This window comes from Helianthus annuus, chromosome 3, assembly GCF_002127325.2.
Source record: "Helianthus annuus cultivar XRQ/B chromosome 3, HanXRQr2.0-SUNRISE, whole genome shotgun sequence".
Taxonomy (NCBI): Eukaryota; Viridiplantae; Streptophyta; class Magnoliopsida; order Asterales; family Asteraceae; genus Helianthus; species Helianthus annuus.
In genome coordinates, this window is record NC_035435.2 from 154,608,718 (window position 1) to 154,623,581 (window position 14,864).

The window sequence follows — 14,864 nt, forward strand, 5'->3', positions numbered from 1 at the left end:
GTTGCCGGGGACACAAGGATTTTAAGAAAGTTAGAAATCAAAGGCCTAATCATATTTTTATTTTTCTTTTTTATTTTTTTTAGGATTTTCTTAGTTTTTCAGCTTCTGCAGAGCTCAGCACGGGCCGTGCCTGCTGAACACGTCCCCGTGCTCAATCATTGGAACTGGTAATCCTGTTTTAAGTCAGACAGTAAGCTGAACACGGGGCCGTGCTCACTCAACACGCCCCCATGCCCAAGTTTCACTTACTGAAAACAGAACCGTTAGATCCCAACGGTTGGTAATTTCTGACATGAACATGAGTGATGGTAATTCTTTTTACTTTCGGCACTCTTATGGTACGTGGTGTCAATTATGTGGAGGCGAACATAAAGAATTAGAATGTTACTTTCTAAACTATAAGCCCCACTATATAGACCCACCGACTCCTTATAACCTTAAGAGGGGCGAAAGTAAAAATAATCACTATCTCTCCCTCGAATGCGCCCAGCCAGATATTCTAGGAGAAATGCTCCTTGACGAGTTATTTCAACTAGAAGAACTAATTTTAAATTGGTCAAAAGAGCTTAGGAAGGATTTCATTGATCCACCCCAAGACAATGACCATGAAGAAATATTGGGACCGCATTCCTACAACCTCGTTGCTCCCGAAAATACCTTCATACCTAGCGAAGACTTGGACGATAGTCGTCCCTGTGCCGATTGTGCCGTGAAGAACTCTCCATCGACTTCGTTCGACATAGACCTGAGCGATTCGGCATATACCTTCTTTAATGAGAACCCGGGAAAGGGTTGGACTTGTCCACCTAGAATGAAAATAGGAATTACCCTCACCGATAACCTCTTGCGTTCTCGACTTAGTCTAGGACAATTAAGGTATCTTAGGCACTTTGGGGTTGTTCCAACCAGTAAGGAACCACCCGATATCATTAAGTCCTTAGAATTAAAGAGACTCCATAAGACAGCTTCCAGACACGGGGCCGTGTCCAGGTCAACACGCCCCCGTGCTCACCTAAAAGATTCTCTGCTGATTTTGTCAGAATACAGACAAAATGTGTCAGGATTTCATCTGCACACGGGGCCGTGTCTAACCAACACGGGGTCGTGTCCAGTGCACTGTCGTTTTCTTTAAATGCAGCCTGAATCCTGCTCATTTTTACCACTTCAAAAGACAGAGATTCCTGGGACCTTCACACATACCATCCTAGGTAAGTCTAAAAGAAGGTTCCTAAGAACCCTCTTGTCCCTTCCACTTATATTCATTACCTCTTCTTCCAATTTTTTTTTTCAAACATTTCCTCCATGAAAGCTTGGGAACTCCATGATCCCAACCTTTAATGATAAGTTTGTAAGATTATTGGCTAAGGAATCTTGTTTAAAGTTAGTTGTATAACTCTGTTTTAAATTATCTGTGCTTAAAACCCAGCTGAAAACTATAAAAATAATTTAAAACTCCAAAACTCCGTGGCCTAAAATCCTGCAGACAAGTGGACACGGGGCCGTGCTCATCGAGCACGGGGCCGTGTCCGAGGTTCTGTTTCTTAAAAATTCAGCTTTCTTCGGTTTATTTCCGAGAAATGGCAAGCAGAACAAGTGGAACCTCTTCAAGGAACAACCGACAAGGAAGGAGATCATCAACGGCGGAAGACTCTCTTGTAAACTATGTTTACGCCCTAAGGGAGGCTATTGATGAAATGACGGGAGTGGAAGAAGCATTGGTTGACTGTATCAACCATCTCACGGTGGGACTGGAGGGGTGTCTCCGAGAGGTCAACCTCTTGCACCAGAGGTTAAACCTTCTCGCCTCCCCGCCTTTGGTAATTATAATAACCCAAAGGGCGTGGAACATGGTGCCCGAAGTCATCATACCGGCCGAATGGTACGCCATGCACCCTGAGCCTCCACAAAGGGTAGTGCAAGGAGTCCCGGTGAGTGTTCCCCCTCCTCCACAAGTTGCTGAGGAAAATGAAGCTGCCTTCTTCCTTCCGAGGGAGATAGAAGAATGGCTTTAACAACATCTAGGGTACAGATTTACGACTATTAATTATGTTTTGAAATTGCCTTCTTCCTTCCGAGGGAGATAAAAACCGGTGTCCGGACCGGTTCCATTTACGACTATTAATTATGTTTTGAAATTGCCAGTCATTTGTCCACCACTCTTCCATTTCGCCTAAAGGTCGAGTGTGGATTAGAGGGTCTGGAATAACTGGTTCCCAGATTTACTGGAAGTTGGATTTCAGCCGGATAAGGGTACAGATTGTTGTTGATAGGGTTAAGGACATCGAAGTTTGCTAGTAGACGGTCTATTTCTACTTGAAACGTGATTTCTTCAGTCTGTTTAGAACTCTCTCCAATTTCTATTCCTTTTTGTTTAGTATTTTCCCTGATTTCTGCTTGCTTAGAACTCTCTCCGGTCTCGATTTCTTTTCCTTTGTTCATAGGATTTTCTATCTTAGGGAGTTTCCTAGTTACTGGTTTCCTCTTGCGTACTTTTCTCCATCCTACATACCTTCTTTTCTTTGGTTTTGCTTTTTCCGAAGGTGGAGCTTTAAATTCCATAGGTTCCTCCAAGTCAGCAATGTAACCAGTGAAGTCGTTGGAAACTTCTATTCGTACAGGATAGAGATTGAGATTCTGAAAGGCTTCAGATAGCTCACTCATGCTGTTTAGCATATATGCAAAATACAAAAATGCTAAGTTAAAATTTTATAACAAAATTTTACAAATAACATTTAAGTATTATTGCATACCGGATAACAGATTCAATACAAAGGATATTGAAACTTGAAACACACTATGGTTTAACGTAATTTATTTATTTACAGGCTAATTTTTTAAAGTTTCTAGCTTGTAGATAATATAGGTGCTAATAGTGACTTAAAGGTTTGCATTTACTGCTACAGTGGCTAGCATGTGAAGATCTGCCCATTTTTCATCTAACTCGTCTTCCCATGGTGATTTATTGCCTATTTCCTGGGTTTCTGGATTAAACCTCACTTTCTTGAATTGGGGTTTCTGACTTTTCCTAATAATCAAATTTCTTTTCTCTGAGGTAAGAGGATTTTCATATTGTGCTTTACGGACAAAAATCCCTTCTTCTAGATCTGTTGGGTATTTTGAGGAAGAGGTTCCTTTTTCTTTGGGTGTAGTATCTAATTTGTGGTAGATGGCAGAAAGTCTTTGTTTCCCCATACTGTAATAATTAATCAGTTAGTAAAACACATATTCACAGAATGGCAATTAGAAATTCCAAAGTATTTCTTAATTACTTAAATAAGCTAAAATCAGCTTAAATCAGTGATAAGCTTAAAACAGTGGCTTTGATACCACCTTTTTCCTGTCACGGCCCTCGGCCCCGGTTTGACCCGTTCCCGAGGTGCGAGGCAGGAAATCCCGTGGTATTAAATTTAAGCGACAGCGGAAGTCTTTTAAAATAGGATCTTTTAATATTAAACTGCTCGTTTACATAATTTAGGGATAAACCCAGTAATTTACAATAAAATGATTTCACTGGGAAATCTTAATTTTACAAAACATGTTTCTTTATTTATATATATTGAGCCACTTCTCTAAGCTTGTAGTGCTTCACGACACTTTTCTTTGCTCACAACAGATCACCTGAAACATGTTTGAAAAAGGTTTTGTCAGCGGGGAAATACTGAGTGAATCATTCATTTTTACTGAAACCGACCCATTTGTTATAACTTACAGTATTAAGAGAGATTACAATGTTTCTATGTCAACCAACTACCCACAGTATTTGTCACTCGACTCGTTTCGGTGACGGTGGTCATATCACTGTAGGTCCGTTCACCCACAAGTGACGTATATCCCTATTTAGGTCCGTTCACCTAACAGGGTATCATGATTTAGGCTCGCCCACCTAATCTGATAAAATAGTAGTAATGTGCACAATACCCCACATACCGGCTGTAATTGAAGACTACATAAACTTAATCACTGTAATTATAACTTTGGAAAATAATTTGGAGTATTGTAAAACAATTGATAAAAAGAGAATGACTCACATTGCAGATTTAACGAGCAGTGTATAAGCCTACTTATTAGCCTTGTTTAACCTAATTTAATTAACAATGCACACAAACTGGGTTAGTAACTAATACAGCAGTTACGACAATTCACGAGATTAAAACCCTCACAACTAATGACAAAGTGCAATACTTAACCATCCTGCGGATTCACAACGAATGACAGAGTATAGCCCGAATTTGGACAGCACTCAAACATTCAAGTCGAAATCACGACGAATGACAAAGTATAACCCTAATGTGGGCAGCACTTAAACATCTGTTGGATAGTTTCGATCGATCGGACGTTGAATCGTAATAGCGATCGAGTTAATACCCGGTATCGTGGTAGCGCCTCGCTATACTAATTGAATTTTTGATTGAAAAGTGGTGAGAATTCGTTTTTACGAAATGATTTCGACATCAGTGGACTGTGCCTGCAACAGGCTATTTATAGCTGAAATTGGGGCCTCACGCGGCCCGCGTAAGCCCTCAGCTTACGTTTACGCGGCCCGCCTAGCCGCCCAGTCTAGGCGTAGACTTGATTGGTCATACGTAGGTCCCCTAGGTGGTCAACACGTGTCCCCGGCATCCTTATCCGGTCAACATCAAGTTGACGCGGCCCGCGTAATACATAACTTGTCTTTTACGCGGCCCGCCTGAGACTCAAGAACTTTGTTTTCTTGATTTTTCATGTGCAATAAGGTTTTAGAGGTCCGGGGTTTGTATTTATAGGTTAGTTAGGGACATTTTTGAAGGTCTTTACATGCTCGGTAGCATTGATTGTATGCATTGGGCGTGGCAGAACTGCCCGAATGCGTGGCAAGGCCAATATACGCGAGGCAATCACGACCATTCAACCTTAATACTTGAGACCGTGACATCTCAAGATTTGTAGATCTGGTATGCTTTCTTTGGTCTCCCCGGTTCACTTAACGACCTCAACGTGCTATACCAATCGGCGATCTTCAGCGACGTCGTAAATGGAACCGGTCCGGACACCAATTTTTCAGTTTCTGGGGTTGAGTATAGACGCGGGTATTATCTTGCTGACTGAATATATCCGTCTTACTCTACAATTGTCAAGACTATTGCATATCCCGAGGACGAAAAAAGGAAAATATTCGTCAAGCGTCAAGAAGCGGCAAGAAAAGACATCGAACGTTGTTTTGGTGTTCTACAAAAAAAGGGCCATCATTGAACAACCGGCACGTGCGTTCACACCGAAGAGGTTGCGCCTTTATGTGTACGCTTGCATTTTGCTCCATAACATGTTTATTGAAGACGAAGGTCGGGCGATTTGTGAGTATAATGAGAATGCATCTATCGGGAATACTGTCCCGGTAGATCCGGCGCAACAAGATTTAAACTCGTTCTCGCTAACCAACGATTTCACGCATGCAAACCTTCAGGCCGATTTGGTAGAACATATATGGAACAACGCAAACGGCGGGGACGGTGACGAAGAAGATAGCGAGTAGTGTAATTTTTATTAATTTTCAAATCTAGTCTTTTTTATAAATTTTAGGTAGTGTAATTTTTTAAGGTTATGTAATTTTTATTTATGTTAGGTAATGGATTTTATTATCTTCTTTTATGTCTTATTTTTATTTAAATTTTGAATTGTTTTTATAAAGTTAAACAAATAAAAAAGTTAAACAATAAAAGTTAAACAAATAAAAAATTAAACAATAAAAATTAAATGATGTGGGGTAGGCCCATCCTCCACCCCCTTCATTTTGCTAGGAGGGCCATCCCATGAAGGATGGTGATGTGACGTCCTACGTGGCGGCCCATCCTCATGGGGATGACCCTCCCCATACCCTTTTGTCTAAATCAATGGTAAATGAACAACCATTAAATCTATTTTTTTTTTTTTGAAAGTGAACTTCATTAAGAAAACACAGCTACCTCAAACCGAGGTAACCAAACAACAACATTACAAATTTACACCAATGTGACACCCTCACCCCGTAACCCGGGTGATTGTGTACAATTGATACACTTACAGCGGAAACAAACTAAACTTTCATTAAAACTTATAATAGTCTGAGTACAACACTTTATTTATTTACAAACATTTGGCAACTAAGAACTCCTTGATCTTCTAAAACTCCACAACTGTCAAGTATTTCCTATAGCTTTCCTCATGACTCACCTGAGATAAGTATACTCAAAACGACGTCAGATATATACTGGTGAGCTCATACTATACAATTTTTATAAAGACAGACCACAGTTTACATTATATGCATACACAATATGGGCATGTGACCACATTATAGTCAGGTTGGGCCTCATTGAACCTTATAGGTCACATTTGACTTGTCACAAACCACCGTACAAGAGACATACTGGTCCTCCAGCTGTGTCCCCCTACGGCTGTCACATAGGTATGAGTGTGTGTCGCTGGACCTTATAAGCACGAAGTGCCTGTGGGTACAACACCTTATTACCCTTCCCAGAGTGACACACCTCATTAAGCATAATAGGATTCCATATACCCCTACTGACACATGCATACTGCAGCATTCTCATTATTACCAGTTTTGGACGAGTATACTATCACAGTTTAAAAAGACACGTATGATGACTCACCTGATTAGCAATTGCTTAACTGCCGCTAGTATGACTGGGTTATGTCTCAAGGTCCTGACACAATTACATAATCCTAGGTTAGGTAATGGTACACCTAACTAGTCATTATCATGGTTAGATATTGGTTAACCCTACCTTGTTTAAGCATGGGTGATCAGTCCATGCCTAACTAAGGCTAGGCTACCCAATACCCGCCCCTGACAATAACCCTAGTACCTAAAAATAATACTAACACTACTACTACTAATATATTATTACTAATAATAAAACTAATATTAACTACTAAAAATAAATAATAAATAACTAAACATAAACTTAAACGAGAGTATACCTCAAGACTATCTACGGCACGTTGATGTAGAGTTTCTCTACTCCTGCTCCTACTCCTGCTCCTACTCGTGCTCAAAAAACGACTACTAACAACACCCAACGGGGTATCATATACTCGGGATTCTCAATACTAGAGTGTTCCCGTTAAAATTTTGGTGTACCTAAAATCCTACAATTTAACTCCTATATATATGTGAAGCAAGCAAGCACCTCAATGGCTTTTTGGGCGATGGGAAAATTGACGTGCTAGCTAGCTAGCTTAGTTATATTAATTCAGCTGCTTCACTCGTTTGTCTTGTATAACTTTTAAAATATGACGTTTTATAAAACGACGAATATGTCATTAGAACGAACATATTTTTATCTACGTTTTAACCTAAGTTTCATTAAAACGGAGTAAGGTCAAAAATAATATATTTAATTATTAATATTAAACGATCTCCTAGCCAAGGCTTGTCAAGATATTTCACCTTTCACACCATCATCTTACTCGTTTAACAATATATGAAATATAAATTACATATTTCACACGTTTATAACCAGCACATTAAGGTTCGGGGTTTTACATACTTCCCTCCTTACAAAAATTTCGTCCTCAAAATTTGTCATTACTTAAAAAGATGAGGGTACTTATCTTTCATTATGTTTTCTAGTTCCCATGCAAAGTTGGGTCCATGACGTGCGTTCCACTTGACTTTGATTAACGGGATTTCCTTCTTGCATAACTTTTTAACCTTCCTATCTTCGATTTGTGGTGGTTCTTCGATGAAGTTGAGTTTGTCGTCAACCCGTACGTCTTCCAGGGGTATTTGTTGGGCTTCGTCCACTAGGCACTTCCTTAAATTTGATACATGAAAAGTATTATGTATTCCTGCCAGCTGTTCAGGAAGTTTTAGCCGATAAGCCACTAGTCCTACTTTGCTTGTTACTTCAAACGGCCCAATGTATCGGGGTTTCAACTTTCCCTTCTTTCCAAACCGAATCACTCCTTTCAGAGGTGATACCTTAAGCATTACTTTATCCCCTAGTTGGAACTCTAGGGTTTACGCCTGTGATCTGCATAACTCTTTTGTCGATCTTGACCACTTTTCATCTTTTCTTTTATTTGCTGGATCTTTTCTGTAGTCTCCACAATGATTTCTGGTCCAGATAGTTGACTTTCCCCTACTTCCGTCCAACAGATAGGAGTTCGGCACCTTCTTCCGTATAAAGCTTCATAAGGTGCAGCTTTGATGCTGGCGTGATAGCTATTATTGTAGGCGAATTCGATGAGTGGTAGATGAGTGTCCCAACTTCCACCAAAATCAATTACACAAGCCCGAAGCATGTCTTCTAATGTCTGAATAGTCCGTTCACTCTGCCCATCCGTCTGAGGATGATATGCAGTGCTTAGATTAAGCTTGGTTCCCAACTCTTGTTGGAAACTTTGCCAGAATTTAGATGTGAAACGACTATCTCTGTCTGATATGATCGATACAGGCACCCCATGTCGTGAGACTATTTCTTTGGTGTAAATTTGAGCTAGCTTGTTCATCTTATAGTCCTCACGAATTGGCACAAAGTGTGCAGACTTGGTCAGTCTGTCCACTATTACCCAAATAGTATCATAACCGTGACTTGACCTTGGGAGCTTTATGATAAAATCCATGGTGATTTTCTCCCATTTCCATTCTGGAATCTCTGGTTGTTGCAAGTATCCAGAGTGTTTTTGTTGGGTCAAATTGGAGAATGATGTTATCAATTAAAACGTCTTTAATTAGCGATGTTATTATTTGTGTGAGGTAGCGAATTTAGTTATTACTGTCGTTTGTTTTACTGATTTTAGTAGGTTTTCCAAGCAAGGGGCGGCTTGCTTGGAGGACAAGGCTCAGGGGCTATAAATAGTAGAGTAGACCTCATTTGTGAGGGGTGCATTTGTGAGCCGCCACCCCGGGGAGCTCACCCGGGGTGGATGATTATCTTTGTATCTCTTTTATCGCTATCAATGAAACTTTCTTTGCTACAATCATTAAAGTTTCAATCTTTCTTGTTTATTATCAATTGTTATTGGCTAAAATCACCCGTCTCGCTATTTTTCACCGAACCGAGACTAAAATCGGATCATTACGGGACTATCATTTGGTATCAGAGCCTCGGTGGCTCGTTTCAGCTTTCGGTTCGGTCGGATCTTAACCGGAAACCCGTCGGAGACGTAAAACTAGTACAGATTCATGTATTTGATGATGTTTCAGATCCGACAGCTATACTTGTTAATCCAGTAAATGTTTCTTGTTGGTTAGTGGAGTTCAAAAATGGTGGCGGCTAGGGTTTTCACCATGGATCCAGATCTGAAAGTTTGGTGTAATGTTTTTAATCATCCGACGTCTATGTTGAAGATGACCGGAGAAGCCGGGAGCTGGACTTTGTTCCCCTGATGAGACATAGAGGTCACACATAACATGGTAAATCAGGTTCGTTTTCCGACATGTTCAGTTCTTCGGTAATATGTAAGGTGGCCGGCTGCTGCCATATCTCCGGCAGCAGCGGATGGTGATGATACAGGACGTCAAAAGTTCTATCGATGACCGTTGATATAGAGGTGTTCGGTGACGATTTTATATGGTGAATGGCGATGAGTTCCAATAGTGTCGGTTACCAACGTTAGATGGTGATGGAAGGTGATGGTTTGGATTAAAGATGGTGATGAAGATTATGAGAGTTTTGGGTGGCGACTGGTTCCGATGGTGCTGTGCAACAGAGAGTATGGTGGTTGACAGCGGAATTACGATGGTAGAGATGATAACCAGAAGGTTCTCCAGCGAAGTTTAATGGTCGATGACCTTAACGGTTGTGTGATGGTAGCGAACGTAGTGTCACATGGTATACGGAGGTGCTACGGTGTTCGGTTCCTCCGGCACGACAAGGTTGAACGGAATCTATAGAATTCCGGTGAAGTCGGCAGGAAAATGCTATTTGCGGCTAGGGTTTTGGTTGTTGCAACTTGCATGGCCTTGTGTGATAATGGGCCAATGATTGGCCTAATCATTCCTTGGGCCAACTGTTGGAAATATTATAGATAATATTAAAGAGGAACATACAAGTTGGTATGTTTCCTCCATCCCACATTGGTGGAGTGATTGAAGTTTGAATGGTTTATAAGGGATTACCCCTTATGGGCCTCCAAAGTGTTAAATGGGTTGAGAAGTGGATGAAGCCCACACGCGCGCCGAGCCGAGCCGAGCCGCGAGCTCGCGAATGGTCGCGTTTGAGGCGCGAATGGGCGCGTTTGAGGCGCACTTTGCACTTCGCACGTACGCATCGTCGCGAGGAGCTGAGGAGCTTTTATTTTTAGCTAAGGTCTGGTCAGGTGGGTCAGATCTGGGGTTCAAATGAGATAAGGAGATAGAGATTAATTCGAAACAGTGGGGGTTATCCCATACTGATTCGAATTCGTATTGGATAGCTGTTCTGTAACCGAATTCGTATGGATATGCATCCAGAAAAACGAATTCGTATGGGATTAGGTATATCTCTCCACGTTTTTCTCATTCTTTGGTGAATCCTAAACCTATAAATTGAAGGCTCCTGCTACCCATTTATTCACACACAATTTCGCAGCTCTCTCTCTCTCTACTGTGTGTTCGTGTTTTCGTTCCAGCTTCTGCGTTTTCTGGTTTCCATTGCTGTTGGAATACCAGATCAGTTCTGCATTAAATCCTGGGAGTTTACGCTGCAGCTCACAGCAATACGAGCGCGTAAAATCCTTTAAGGACAGGAGTTTTTTCCGTGCAGTTCAAGGCTTTCGTTCAAGGATCTTCGTTCTCACTCGCCAGGTTGGTTTTAATTTACTTGTTCTTTAAATTCGTTGGAAAACGGGACAGTCTCCTTCTACCTTTCTTTAATCAGTTTGCTCAAGTTGGAACAAACTGGTTTGGCTGATAACTCGGTAATTAATAAATTAATTGTTTGATTAAATTATTTTTCAACAATCTTAAAGGATTTTATCTTGTGTTTTAATCAACAGAATTAATGGACTCTGAACTACCAACAGCCAATCTGAGATTCATGAATCAAGAGTTTGTCAAGTTGGACAGATTCGATGGTCAGAACTATACCCGCTGGGCGGACAAGGTTAAGTTCATGCTAGTTGTGCTGAAACTTTACTATATCCTTGATCCTGACTTGCCTGCAATCCCTGATGACCCTCCTGGTGAAGCAGGAGAGCTCCCAAATGAAGATTTGGCAAGGCAAAGACTTATCCGTAAGGAAGCTGAAGATCTTTGCCTGGGTCACATCAAAAATTCCCTTTCGGATCGTCTCTATGACTTGTACGCGCCGATAAAAAGTGCTAGAGAATTGTGGAAAGCTTTGGAAGATAAGTACAAGGCTCATGAAGAAGGTACTAACAAATACCTTATTGCCAAGTACCTAGACTTCCAAATGGTCGATGACAAGTCAATCTTGGAGCAGGTGCATGAACTCCAAGTTCTTGTTAACAAATTGACTGCACTTTCTATTCCGCTGCCAGAAATATTTCAAGTAGGGGTTATTATTGCAAAATTGCCTCCTGGTTGGAAAGATTTCTCAAAGAGAATGATGCACAAGTCTGAGGACTACTCTTTGGATGAACTGTTGAAGCACCTTCGAATTGAGGAGGAAACGCGCAACAGGGACAAAAGAGGTAAAGTCGGATCGAGTGTGAATCATGTTGCTGGTGGATCTGGTCAAAAGGGAAAAGGGGCATCATCAAAGAATAAGAAGTTTACAGCACCAAAGAAGAAAGAATTCAAGAAGTCACAACACACTAACAACCATCAACCAAAGAGGTCTGGTAAATGTCATGTTTGTGGAGAAACAGGGCATTATGCACGAGAGTGCTCTCAAAGGAAATCTGGATCTACGGTTGGTTCTACAAGTGCTATTGATGTTGAGAAAGTCACCAATCTAGTGGCCAATGTGGGTCTTGGTGAAGTTAACATGCTTTCTCAATATACACGCATTGTGGCATGTAGAGGATGGTTTTTGGATTCTGGAGCCACTGTTCATGTTTGTGGGAATCGTGGCTCGTTTCTGACTTATGCTCCTGTTCCTCAAGGAACAGTGGTGGTATGTGCTGATGGACATCGTGTAGAGGTTCGTGGTAAAGGCACGGTGCGGCTAAACTTTAGAGATGGTCAAGTGGTTACTCTTCAGGACGTTTTGCATGTTCCTGGTATCACCAAGGGTCTTGTTTCTGCTGATAAGTTTGATCGGAATGGTTACAAGCTGGTTATCAAGAATCTCCGTGTGAAGTTTTCTCTAAATGACATCTATGTGGGTCAAGCAAAGAACACGGGTGGAATGTATCGTCTTGACTTAGCTGAAGATGGGATTGGTGAAGAAGAAGATTCGGATCAAGGGGGCGTTTCAGTGATTGATGGGTTTGGGAATGAAAGTGATAGTGATAGTGGTGGTAGTGTTAGTTCTAGTGTTGGTGAATGTAATGCAATTGGTTTTGATTTGAATGAAATTATGTCTTCTGATTATATCGCTTGTTCAATTTCTTTATGGCATAAACGTTTAGCTCATACAAATATTAAAAACATTGAAAAAATGCAAACTAAAGGTTTATTAAAATTAAATGATAAAGACTTTGAAAAATGCGAAACTTGTGTTAAATCAAAATTCACAAAGAAACCTTTTCCAAGTGTTCATAAACGCAATACATCACTACTAGAACTAATTCATTCAGATATTTGTGAACTGAATGGAGTTCTTACTCGTGGGGGTAAAAGATACTTTATCACTTTCTGTGACGACTCGAGCCGATACTTATATGTTTATTTGTTGCATTCAAAAGACGAAGCTTTTGAGGCATTCAAAATATATAAGGCTGAGGTTGAAAAACAAAAGGAGAAACGCATTAAAATTCTTCGCTCGGACAGAGGCGGAGAATACTTTAACCGAAAGTTTGATGCATTCTGCGAAGAAGAAGGCATCATACATGAGAGAACTGCACCATATACTCCCCAACAAAATGGTTTGGCTGAGAGAAAGAACCGAACCTTGGTAGAGATGGCTAACTGTATGTTAAACCAATCGGGTCTACCTCGTAATATGTGGGGGGAAGCTGTGTTAACCGCATGTTATGTTCATAATAGGATCACTAGTCGTGTGATACCTACGAGTCCATATGAGTTATGGAAAGGAAGAAAACCAAACCTAGAGCATTTGAGGGTTTGGGGTTGTCTTGCTTACTATCGCGTACCTGATCCAAAGACACTCAAACTGGGAGAACGAGCTTTCAAGAGTGTGTTCATTGGATATGCTTCGCATAGTAAATCTTACCGATTGTTGGATGACGAATCAGGTATAGTTGTAGAATCCAGAGATGTGGAATTCTTTGAGAACAAGTTTTCTAGAGATGATGAAAACTCAAATGGCACCACAACTTCTAGTACTTCTGAGAAAAGGGTTCAACCCTCACCAATAGTTGAAGAACCAAGGAAAAGTACTAGAGTTAGAAAAGAGAAAAGTTATGGAGATGATTTCTTTTCTTACCTGGTTGAAGGAACTCAAAAGAAAGTGACGAGAGAGGTCATTTTTGCTGTAAATTTGGATGATGATCCTAAAACTTTCAACGAGGCAATGTCATCAAGAGATGCTCCTTTGTGGAAGGAGGCAGTCAATGATGAAATGGATTCCATTATGGGAAATGGAACTTGGGAGTTAGCTGATCTACCTAAGGGAAAGAAACCTATTGGATCCAAATGGATTTTCAAAAGGAAGTATCATCCAGATGGATCCATCTCTGCCTATAAAGCGAGATTAGTTGCTAAAGGGTATAGGCAGAGAGAAGGGGTCGACTATTTTGATACCTTTGCACCTGTGGCTAGAATAGGTTCTATTAGAACTCTAATAGCGGTGTCTGCTTTGAAAGGGCTGTACATCCATCAAATGGATGTAAAGACAGCATTTCTAAATGGGTATCTAAATGAGGAGATTTATTTGGAGCAACCAGAAGGGTTTGTGATGCCTGGACAAGAGAATAAAGTGTGTAGACTTATTAAATCTCTGTATGGTTTGAAGCAAGCTCCTAAACAGTGGCATGAGAGATTTGACACCACTGTGACTGCTTTCGGGTTTCGACACAACAGTGCTGACAGATGTATTTATACTAAATGCGAACCCGGTTATACAGTCGTGATTTGTCTCTATGTTGATGATATGTTGATCATTAGCACTCACCTTGAAGGTATTTCTGAAACTAAGAAATATTTGTCCTTGAACTTTAAGATGAAAGATCTAGGAGAAGTTGATACCATTCTTGGGATCAAGGTGAAGAGAGCTGGAAGTCAGATTTCTCTTAGTCAATCTCATTACATAGAGAAAATTCTGACTAAGTTTCAACACTTAAATATTAAAGAGTTTAATACTCCGTTTGATCCAAGTGTGAAACTTAATGTGAACTCTGGAAGAGCAGTGGCTCAACTAGAGTATGCGAGTGCTATTGGAAGTATGATGTATGCAACGCATTGCACTCGTCCTGATATTGCTTTTGCTGTAAGCAAACTGAGTCAGTATACTGTTAATCCAGGGACAGAACACTGGAAGGCAGTGGGTAGAGTACTTGGATACCTGAAAAGGACCAGTAACTTAGAATTGACATACACGTCTTCTTCCAGAATACTTGAAGGTTATTCTGATGCAAGCTGGATTGATCGCACAAATGATTCAAAATCTACAAGTGGGTGGATTTTCACTCTAGCAGGAGGAGCAGTTTCTTGGGCGAGCAAGAAACAGACGTGTATTGCCCACTCAACTATGGAAGCTGAGCTCATAGCGCTGGCTACGGCTGGTAAGGAAGCAGAGTGGATTAGAGATCTACTTACTGACATCCGTCTGTGGGATGTTCCAATGCCGTCTATTCCCATGTATTGTGATAGTGAG

At 40.8% G+C, this 14,864-nt stretch overlaps 1 protein-coding gene across 1 annotated transcript; it reads right to left on the bottom strand.

Annotated features, from left to right (window-relative positions):
- Positions 1 to 7,564: 7,564 nt before the first annotated feature.
- LOC110932387 lies at positions 7,565 to 7,969 on the bottom strand. Its single transcript, XM_022175726.1, has one exon. The coding sequence runs from the start codon at positions 7,967 to 7,969 to the stop codon at positions 7,565 to 7,567; it is 405 nt and encodes a 134-aa protein (XP_022031418.1).
- Between the last annotated feature and the right edge of the window lie 6,895 nt (positions 7,970 to 14,864).

Bases quoted from the DNA above. Each gene is read 5' to 3' on its own strand.
- LOC110932387 (XM_022175726.1), bottom strand. From the start codon at position 7,969: ATGCTTAAGGTATCACCTCTGAAAGGAGTGATTCGGTTTGGAAAGAAG.